The following is an 11,045-nucleotide window of genomic DNA, read 5'->3' as shown; positions in this document are numbered from 1 at the left end:
AAAGTTCGTTAATTGTTCATTTATTTGTTGTATAATTAATTTAAATTTACTTGGAAAACTATTTTTCCACCTACTCCAAATAAATTTTATTCAATTCCTTCGCAATTTTTTTTTTTTACATTAATTATATTGATTTAGATATTTTTCATTTCAAATTTATTTTATTCTATTTTTTTTTATTCCATAATATTTTCCCTGAATAGCAGATTGACCTATTTTAATGAGACTATACCTCTACTATTCTGTCTTATCGAAAAAAATAAAAACTTTCCCCTAATTAAAAAAAAAATCGTTCAAAAAATTCCAATGGAACAAATTAAATACGATCCGACTGAAGTCGATTCTGAAAAAACATCGGTATTTATTGTCTTTTTTTTTTAAAAAAAAATAATTAAATAAAATAATTAAATCGATAATCCTTTATTTTTTTATTTTTTTATTTTTAGACAAAATTAGAAGATATTGATGATCCATTAGAAAGATCAGCAAAACGAACAGAATTAATACAGAGTACTGAACAAAGATCAATATCCGCGGAGAAACCTGCTTGCGTAGAATGGCATGGAATAAATTATTCTATATCTGAAGAAAATAATGTATCCTGGTGGGATAAAATTAGAAATTCTGATTCTAAATTAGAATCTGGTAATCATGTACGAAAAATAATAGAAAATATTCATGGCTGTGCTAATCCAGGTAACTAATTTACGAATTTTGTACATGTATATTTTTTTAAAAAATAATAATCTTATTTCATTTAAAAATAATTTAAAAGGTGAGGTTCTCGCGATCATTGGACCTTCTGGTTGTGGTAAAACCACTTTGTTAAATATTCTTGGCGATCGCGTTGGAAGTAAGGGAGTTGAAGGAACTATAACTCTAAATGGTCATAAAATAACGAAAAATTCAAAGAGATTTGTTGCTTATTGTACTCAAGATGCAATCTTTTTCTCCCATTTAACCGTAAAGGAAACTCTCAGTTACACTGTAAGTAACGTTGACAGAGCGCCCAAAACTGAAATGCTGCGCCATTGTTTTTTACTTTTATGTCGATACTTTTTTTTTATATATTTGAATTAAATTTTTTTTATTTACAAATTTAATAGGCTCGATTACGTCTTCCACGTGAAGTGCCACGACGTGATAAATTAAAACAAGTTGAAAATATTATGGAATTATTAAATTTGACGAAATGTGCCAATACGATAATAGGAGACCATATGACTCGCGGTGTATCGGGAGGAGAAAGAAAACGAGCCAATATTGCATCTGAGCTGTTAACAGATCCAAGTGTCATTTTACTAGACGAACCAACATCTGGATTGGGTGAGTAATCAAAAGATAATTTTGAAATATTCGAAATATTCGCTTCGTTTTTTTTTTATTAATTTCTTACTCTAATTTCATTATCAGATTCTTCGTTGGCTCTTGAGATTACAAAAATTCTTAAAGAATTCGCTGTTAAGCAAAAGAAAACCATTATTATGGTTGTCCACCAACCTTCATCTGAGGTATTTGAACTTTTCGATAAATTAATGGTAATGGCTGATGGACATATGGTCTATTTTGGTGAAAGAGCTGGTGCAGTGGATTACCTTACTGATCAAGGATATAAATGTCCCCCTAATTTTAATCCTGCTAATTATGCATGTATGTATTATTTCTTATTATAAATATTTATATTATAAAATTTAAATAAATATATGCAACATTATAACGTTTTTCTTTTCATTATAGTGGAACTTTTAAACGATAATACAATCAAGCAGAAATTAATAAATGCATATACACATAAAACTCGTGATGATCCAACTGGAAAACAAGTAGTCGAAAAGTATTCTCGTAGAACGCATGCTGATGATCAATCCAAATTAAATGCACCGGTTACAAGTGAACGTCATTGGGAAGCTACATTTTTGCAACAACTCTCGATTCTTACCGAAAGAACCTTTAAACAAAGTAGAAAAATTATCTTATCAAAAATTAGTATATCTCTAGCTATTACTTTGACTATATCTTGTATCATAATTTGGTTTCAAATTCCTTTCGCTGAACCTAATATAGATGATCGTGTTTCAAATGTGAGTATCGATGATATAAATTCTTTTTTTTTTTAACTTCATTTATTCTATTTATACTAAATTTCTATTAATTTTTTATTATAGATTTTCTTCGGTGGTATGAATTGGACATTCTATGTAATGAGTGAATCAGTATTATCTTTCCCGTTGGAATTAGACATGTTAATGAAAGAACGTCAATCACGATCTTATCGTTTACTATCATATTACTTATCCAAACAAATCGCCGAATTACCTTTAGTCTTATTTAATCCTACATTATTTACTATTCCAGTATATTGGGCAACAAATTTATTACCAGATTTTGGTAGATTTGTAGCATATTTAATAGTAGTTTTACTTGGTGTAATAACTTCTCAGAGTTTCGCTTATTTTTTTGGTGCCACTATAATGGACATACAAAATAGTATGGGTAAGTATTATTTTAAATAATTTGATTTTATAATTTATTTTTAATTAATTGAATTTTTTTTTCCTATCGAATATAGCTATCAGTTTGATATATTTGCTTATAACTATGTTATTAGGTGGATTTTATGTAAAACAATTACCAACTGGCTTAAATTGGTTAAAATATTTTGTAAGTAGTTACGATAAATCTGAATTTTGTTTTCAAACCAATAATATTAATAAATTTTTATCTCTATTAATAGTCATTTCTAAAATACTCGTATTCTTTGCTTTTGCAAATTCAACTTGATTCACCGAAAGCTCAATTCAGATGTGCTAGACCAGGAGAATTACCTGCTGGACAATTAAGTATGTGTAACGTAGGAGATATGTCAAGTATTCCCGGTATTTCTATAATAGAGAATCTAGGATTAAATGATTTACCTTGGTATGCTAACCTAATAGTATTAATAGGTTTGTGTTTTGTAGTGCGTGTTCTTGCTTATTTTTCATTACGTAAAAACAGTAGGAGAGACTAAGGAGAATAATAATAGTACTGTAGTTATTATAATAGAATACTCTACTTATATAATTTTTGAATCATATCTGATATATGCTCTCGTGATAATTGACATCATTCACCTGTATCGCTACAATCAAGTTTTCTTTTTTTTTCATTCATGAAATTACTTTTAATCTAGAAGTAAATTTATATAATCACAATAAATTATACAGAATTTTTATACTTATTTGATATATACGAAATCATTTATCTGATGCATAAAGCAAATTTTTTTTTACGGGATTACATATGGTGTGATTTTTTTTCTCGATTTGCAATCATGCTATTACGAAATTGTTCAAAGATCACAGTTATGATATCATCCCAATTGAAGCGAGAATAAATTTGGAAATGGTCTATTCTATTCTATTGTGTTATAAGGATAAATGGTCGTATGAAATCGGATAATTACCGAATTCCGATTATAAGTTGTACAGGAAATAATCACGGGACGATGATTGTGTGACTGAAATTGAGATTTAGCTGATCTTTATATGGGGTCGCAACGGTCGCATCCATTTCACCGACAGGGTCATTTCGCAGACAATGTTTCACCAACAATCATCTCACCGACAAGGGAATTTAGGAAAGAGTTAAAAGAGTTAGAGTTAGGTAAGAATTAGGGTTAGGGTTAGGAATTAGGTTAGAATTAGGGTTAGAATAAGTTGGGTAAGTGAATTAGGATTTCAAAACTGTCGGTGAAATGACTGTAGGTAAAATGATCCTATCAGTGAAATGATTATCAGTGAAATGTCTGTCGGTGAAGTGAAATTATTGTCGGTGAAATGGGCCAGACCCTTATATGAAATTAAAATTTGACGATCAATTACAGCTGATTTCAAAAAGGTCAAGACACTTAGCAAATTTTAAAGAACTCTGAAATATTTGGTAAAGCTTGATATAAAATAAAAATTATACGCTAATTTTGGAGTACTGTTCCGAGAATGGTGGAATAATTTTATCTTATTTTGAGCTTTACCGAATATTTCCGAGTGCTAAGTGTCCCGTACATTATGTAATTAAAAATCAACGTTACTGTTACACATCAATTTCTTTAAATAGATAATGTCAATCTGCGATAATCAATGAACGTGTGACAATTGCAGCAATTATATAACATTAAAAAATCTCACTAAAAAAAATATAATAATTAAATTAATTTACTAAACCTTCAACCTATCCAAAAAAAATAACAATTATTATTATTTGTCGAAGATAAAGTTTGGATTAAAAAACAATGATGCGAAAACGCGCCAAAATTTTGTTATATGTAATTATCAGATATAATTCATACACAACAACACATGCATAAATGTAACTTCGGATCGGAAGAGCGAAGAGCGCCGTTTATATATGTAGTATATGTATATGTATATACAGTATGACAAGTATAATTGAAATCATGCATCGACACTTGAATAGGATATAGGACGAATACAACAGGCTTAACTGCGCAAAGAACTAGTGAGCAGTGAATATTTATAATTTCTCCTAGATTTTTCGTTCATTCGCGTGAATGATTTTGTTATTTTTGGTTATTTGATTTAATTTTTTTTAACCAAGTTAGCATTAGTAAAAATATTAAGCGTTAACATTTTCGGCTTTACTTTATGGCGAACATTTTTTGCGTGTTATTTCGCCATTTGGATAAATGACGCATAATTTATGTATTTCGGGATTAGCATTATTTTTACTACTATTTTAGTATCATTATATGGACATGCATTATATTACTCATATATTACAAAACAAAAAAAAAGCCAATAAAATCAGATAAAATCATTTATGTTTTACCGTTGTGGCTTAAGTGACTTGAACTTTTTATTGGTTTAATGACGCGATTGATACAGTCGCCACTGGTAATAACGAACCTGATATACTGAAAACTCGTTATATCGAACCAAATAGTGCAGAACCGATTTTCTTATAATTAATTACACTGGATATAACGAACTAAATTAAATATATTAGCATATTTGATACCGAATGATCACGTGAATTAAAAATTGGTATAGGATAATAATCATTTACGCGGATAGTCTTTTTCTTCATCAGAACACAATATAATATTACGTGCGGGTTAAAATTCATAATTAATTTTAATGAAAAAAAAAAAATTAATCATGTGATTTTATTGGTAGAATCTATATACCGAACTGTTCGGTAATAGATTAAAAGTATTATATAACAACGGAGGGTTCGTTATACCCAGTTGCGACTGTTCAAAGTTAGTTAATTGTTTATTTATTTGTTGTATAATTAATTTAAATTTACTTGGAAAATTATTTTTCTTCTTACACCAAATAAACTTTATTTATTTAATTTTTTTTATATTAATTATATGTTACTTTATTTATTATCAGTGATGTGCACCAATAACTTTTTATTGAAATTGGAAGGCTTAGAATTGGAAGAATTGGAAGATTCCAATAGTTTCCAATCTTCCAATGCTTATTATCTTTCTAACAAAGCAAAATGTTTAAAAAAAATATAAAAGGATCAAAATTTTCTTTGGATATTTTTCATTTCAAATTTATTTTATTTAATTTTTTTTTTATTCCATAATCTTTTCCCCGAATACTAGCAGATTGACCTATTTTAATGAGACTATACCGCTACTATTCTGTCTCATCGAAAAAATAAAAACTTTCCTCTAATTAAAAAAAAAATGTTCAAAAAAAAATTCCAATGGAACAAATTAAAAACAATCAAATTGTTACTGCTATGTCACCGACCATAAATGAAAAAACATTGGTATTTATTGTCTTTTTTTTAAAAAAAAAATAAATAATAAAATAATTAAATCGATAATCCTTTCTTTCCTTTTTTTAGACAAAATTCGAAGGAAGTGATGATATTAATGATCTCTCAATTCAATTAGTAAAACGAACAGAATTAATACAGAGTACTGAAAAAGGATCAACATCCGCGAAGAATCTAGAAATGTACACATCGAAAACGAATTTCTTGTCGTAACTGTTTATCAATCTAATATAACCAGTAGTGATTTGTTACTCACAAGTGGTTAAGTCTTGGAATCTTCCTTCCCTTATTTCCAAGTTTAATCATTTAGTTCTCTGGAAGAAACCGACTTCATTCAGAAGTCATCAGCTTACGTAGAATGGTGTGGAATAAATTATTCTATATCTGAAGAACATAATGTCCTGGTGGAATAAAATTAAAAATTCTGATTCTAAATTAGAATCCGGTAAACATGTACGAAAAATAATAGAAAATATTCATGGTTGTGCTAATCCAGGTAACTAACTAATTTATGAATTTTGTACATGTATATTTTTTAAAAAAATAATAATCTTATTTCATTTAAAAATGAATTTAAAAGGTGAGTTTCTCGCGATCATTGGACCTTCTGGTTGCGGTAAAACCACTTTGTTAAATCTTCTTGGCGATCACGTTGGAAGTAAAGGAGTTTAAGGAACTATAACTCTAAATGGTCATAAAATAACGAAAAATTCAAAGAGGTTTGTTGCTTATTGTACTCAAGATGACTTATTAGATACCTTTTTTTTTATATATTTGAATTAAATTTTTTTATTTACAAATTTAATAGGCTCGATTACGTCTTCCACGTGAAATGTCACGACGTGATAGATTAAAACAAGTTGAAAATACTATGGCATTATTAAATTTGACGAAATGTGCCAATACGATAATAGGAGACCATATGACTCGTGGTGTATCGGGAGGAGAAAGAAACGAGCCAACATTGCATATGAACTGTTAACAGATCCAAGTGTCATTTTACTAGACGAACCAACATCCGGTTTTAGTGAATAATCAAAAGATAATTCGAAATATTCGCTTTATTTTTTTTTTATTAATTTCTTACTCTAATTTCATTATCAGATTCTTCATTGGCTCTTGAGATTACAAAAATTCTTAAAGAATTTGCTGTTAAGCAAAAGAAAACCATTATTGTTATCCACTAACCTTCATCTCAAGTATTTGAATCTTTCGATAAATTTGTCATTAATATCCAAAATTAATGCAATAATGATAGTACAAATTTAGAAAAATTCACTCTAAGTTTGAAATATTTATATGAGTTCTTGATCTTTGCCTGGATTCCTTTGAAATCATTTTCTTTCAGAAAAGAAATCACCAAAATTTTATGGTGAAAATTATTTTTGGCAATTATGTAACAATTATCATGTTAAAAAAAAAGGCTGATCATTTTAATAGAACTGCGAACCCGCATTCCCGCAAAACTTTTAAATACAATTCAGTCATAAATAGAAATTACATATTTATTAATTTTATTTAAAAAATAAATTCCCTTAAATAATTATATTATTTATAAACCAAATAAAACATTTTTTGATATTATACAAAAAAAATTTGCATGGCAAATGAAGTCCTCCACAAACTGCAAGTTTAGTTTCTTTTTAATAATAATTCCATAATATTTTCTATTTGTTGATTAAGTTTATCCATTCGTTGATTAAGATTATCCATTTGTTGTTAAAGTCCAATGTTTTGTTTTGGAAGCTCTTCTTTTGTTTGTTCTTTTTGCATCTCTAGTTTATTATCTTGTTCTTCCTTATTATCTTGTACTTCCTCATTATCTTTTTCTTCCTCATTATCTTGTACTTTCTCATTATCTTGTACTTCCTCATTATCTTTTTCTTCCTTATTATCTTGTTCTACTCCAATATAATTTATAATACATTCTATTTGTTGTTTAAGCTCAACATTTTGTTTTGTAAGCTGATCTATTTTCTTTTCTAGTTTATTATTATCATCATCAGAAAGTACCACTAACTCTTTCAATTTCTTACTAATAATTGGAGGATAATTAAATACAGTCTGTACATTATCAATTGCATTAAGTAATTTACAAATCTCTGTAATAGGTATATCATAATAACTTAAAATAGTTAAATATGTTAATAAAATACGCAAAAATAATATATTAACAGATTATATATAGTATAATTAATACTTACATCCAATCTGGAAACCATTTCTTGTTATTACATTGCCATGGAAACATATATTTTTTTATTCAGATCAGGTCGAATATTTCCTCAAAACCTGACCTGACTTGACCCGGTAGGAGCACTAATTATTATGGAGATTGAATTATTTTATAAGACTCGTATTTATTCGGGTCTCATATTTTTGTAACCCGACCCTTGACTCGACCGAGTATAATTTAACTCATGTAACCCAGGTTAGACCCAAACATTTAAGTAAAATGGGTACTAACTTATATTATGCGAGATTTTCTTATAATAATAACAAAATTAATTTCCTTTTATTTGAAAAAAAAGGCAACTTAGTGATTAACCACTAAATTTGTATCATGAATGGTTATACAAAACATGTAACACTAGCTCTTATTTTTCTTCTAGACTAATTAACTAAAATAAAATTAAAAATACGAATTTTGAACCTGGTTTAATATAATAAAAGTCAAAGAATTAGGCAAAATAATTAGCAAATCAAAGATAAATTGGAATTCTAAAGCTATCAGAAAAATATTATTCTCAAAAGCCAAAGGTTAATTTTTTTATTTTTCTGATTAAGCTATGTTAATATTTGTTAAAACTAATTCTTGGCTTAATTTTGGCCAAAATTATAATTTTGCCAGAATTAAAACATTCGGGTTGATCCGGGTCAAACCCGGGTCAAGGAAATTTATAACCCGACCTGGCGGGTCAGGTCATGCGGGTCATGCGGGTTACGGGCATTAAAAATCGTTAGTACCGACCCGATTTAAAAGTCGAGTCGGGTCAAATTAACCCGGGTTGACTCGTATTGTTCAGAGCACTAATAATAATCTTTAAAAGAAAGTAAAGTGTTAGTTAGTAAAATAAAATTGATATAATCAACAATGCAAAAATGGTTACCTGTACTTTTTGTAATAAAAATTCTTCTTTTTTGTTAAAATCATCAATTGCTAGGTTGAGTAGTCCAATAAATAAATTCATAAGGTAGATTACTGTGAAAAATGTAAAAGTAACTAATAAAATGGTCATAATAGAATGTTCACGATAAGTAAATGATGATAAAGATCCAGAATCGCCTATAATTATATTAAAAAGTTATTAAAATGTTTGTTTTTTTTAAAAAAAAAATGCTTTATAAATAAAAAATAAATTGTTACCAGTAAGAAGATTATATACCGCTAAAAGTGAAGTGGGGAACCAATTAAATAAATTTGTATTTGGATCAGGATCTTGAATTATTGTAGTATTAGTTATAATTCCATCTGGATTAACAAAATCATATTTAGTTGCAAGATTCTGTGGATCATTATCATCATTAATACTATTTGATCTTAAAACAATGAAAAATGCTTGAGCATATCCAAGTACTATAAAAAATAAGAGCACTATAAATGGAAAAACTTTTTTTGCAACGCCAATTATTATGGCAAAATAAATTCCAAATGATTCAATTACCCTAAAAAATAATAAAAATTTAAAACTCAATATTATAACAGATATCGCTGTAAGCTAATGTGGTTGACTTTTGTTAATAAGCCAAAAAATGGATGCTATAATAGGTAAAAGATAAGCCCCTACATCTATTGATGATTAAATCAAGTTAATGTTATTTTAAATGTAAGTAAATGTAAGGTAATTAAATAAATGTTAATGTTACTTATCAAATAAATTCCATACATCATTAAAGTATATTTTATAATTCCATAAACAATAACGAATTTCAAAAATTAAAAATATTGAACCAAATATAATGGAAATTATAAAAAGTAATTTAAAATAAAAATCAGGGATAGACTTTTGTTCTAAAGTAGAAGCTAATGAATAACAAACATAAAAAATTGTATAGAATAACCAGATCAGATAATAGTAAACTCTTCCAAAAGTTTTCCACTTAAAATCTATAATTGCGTCAAAATTCCACCAATTATAAAAATGATTACTATCTAAATTATAAAATAGAATAGATTTTGGTTTATATAAAAATTCATTCCAAATACTATTACTTTTTGGTATCATCATGATTATTTTTAGTCCAGTGATTATATTTTTTAGTAATGTGATCATTTTTGATTTGATATCATGATTTTTTTTAGCCTTACGGTTTTCATGATCATTATTTTTGAAGTCATGGTTCTTATGATCATTATTCTCGTTCTCATGGTCATTATTTTGAGAGTCATGATTCTCATCATCATTATTTTTGGTGTCATGGTTCTCATGATTATTATTTTCAATCTCATGATTCTCATGGTCATTATTTTCAGAGTTATCTTGGTATACACAAATTTGAGGAAATGGAACAATGAAACTGACTGTTTGGATTTCTTCCTTTATCCTTAAATACCGAATTAATCCATTATATAATTCTGAAATAAACTTAAAAATGATATTATCCATATTTGATTCTTTAATGTAAATAACGTGTGAATGAAGTGAAGTATTTTTTGAATTTCCAATGATATTACAATAAGGAGATAACATAATAGACGTGCGTAAGATATATGTGATTATGTAATCAGAATAATAATCACACAATTCTGCTAAGTTTAAACTAATAATAGTCATGTAATTTTCGGAATAACCTTGATTTGATCCAATAATTTGTCTAACAGCATCATGGCATTTTTTTTTAATTGCTATTTTTAACATTTCAGTCCCAAATTTTGGTGATACAAATTTATCATTTATAACATATTCAATTATTTCCTTTTTGTCCCACTCATCTATAAATTTTTGTAATGGTATTGAGTGTTTTGAATCATCAAATTCATTTTTTAAAATTCTTCCAATAAGTGGTTTGTAGTGTTTATTAGTAAAATTAGTAAAATTATTATCATGAATTTCACCATGCTTTTCTATGAATTTTACAAAGAATTTTTTATAAATATCATTCCATTCATCATTATTCCAAAAGTATCGAAGTCTTATCCCATCTTCATTTATTGTAAAAATAAAGATTCCTTTCCTACTAATTAGTACCAAATCTTGGTTATTTATTAGTTTAAATGAGAGCATATAACCAATACCATAACCAGTTAT

At 27.4% G+C, this 11,045-nt stretch overlaps 5 protein-coding genes across 5 annotated transcripts; 3 read left to right on the top strand and 2 right to left on the bottom strand.

Annotated features, from left to right (window-relative positions):
• Positions 1-306: 306 nt before the first annotated feature.
• OCT59_009286 (uncharacterized protein) lies at positions 307-3,219 on the top strand (the record flags this gene model as incomplete). Its single annotated transcript, XM_025323632.2, has 9 exons — positions 307-357; positions 447-696; positions 776-987; positions 1,107-1,326; positions 1,414-1,650; positions 1,738-2,081; positions 2,166-2,493; positions 2,570-2,661; positions 2,735-3,219. The coding sequence occupies 9 exons, from the start codon at positions 307-309 to the stop codon at positions 3,008-3,010; spliced, it is 2,010 nt and encodes a 669-aa protein (XP_025169443.2). The 3' UTR covers positions 3,011-3,219.
• A 2,502-nt stretch (positions 3,220-5,721) lies between these two features.
• On the top strand, positions 5,722-6,009 carry OCT59_009285 (uncharacterized protein; the record flags this gene model as incomplete). The annotated part of the gene is made up of 2 exons (XM_066133439.1): positions 5,722-5,787; positions 5,866-6,009. The coding sequence occupies 2 exons, from the start codon at positions 5,722-5,724 to the stop codon at positions 6,007-6,009; spliced, it is 210 nt and encodes a 69-aa protein (XP_065999877.1).
• A 183-nt stretch (positions 6,010-6,192) lies between these two features.
• Positions 6,193-6,778, top strand: OCT59_009284 (uncharacterized protein; the record flags this gene model as incomplete). The annotated part of the gene is made up of 3 exons (XM_066133438.1): positions 6,193-6,292; positions 6,377-6,447; positions 6,605-6,778. The coding sequence occupies 3 exons, from the start codon at positions 6,193-6,195 to the stop codon at positions 6,776-6,778; spliced, it is 345 nt and encodes a 114-aa protein (XP_065999876.1).
• Positions 6,779-7,515: 737 nt separating this feature from the next.
• Positions 7,516-8,047, bottom strand: OCT59_009283 (uncharacterized protein; the record flags this gene model as incomplete). The annotated part of the gene is made up of 2 exons (XM_066133437.1): positions 7,516-7,921; positions 8,001-8,047. The coding sequence occupies 2 exons, from the start codon at positions 8,045-8,047 to the stop codon at positions 7,516-7,518; spliced, it is 453 nt and encodes a 150-aa protein (XP_065999875.1).
• Positions 8,048-9,659: 1,612 nt separating this feature from the next.
• Positions 9,660-11,021, bottom strand: OCT59_009282 (uncharacterized protein; the record flags this gene model as incomplete). The annotated part of the gene is made up of 1 exon (XM_066133436.1): positions 9,660-11,021. The coding sequence occupies one exon, from the start codon at positions 11,019-11,021 to the stop codon at positions 9,660-9,662; it is 1,362 nt and encodes a 453-aa protein (XP_065999874.1).
• Positions 11,022-11,045: the final 24 nt, after the last annotated feature.

Source organism: Rhizophagus irregularis, chromosome 17 (assembly GCF_026210795.1).
Source record: "Rhizophagus irregularis chromosome 17, complete sequence".
NCBI classification, from domain to species: domain Eukaryota; kingdom Fungi; phylum Glomeromycota; class Glomeromycetes; order Glomerales; family Glomeraceae; genus Rhizophagus; species Rhizophagus irregularis.
This window is presented reverse-complemented; position numbering and strand designations above follow the sequence as displayed.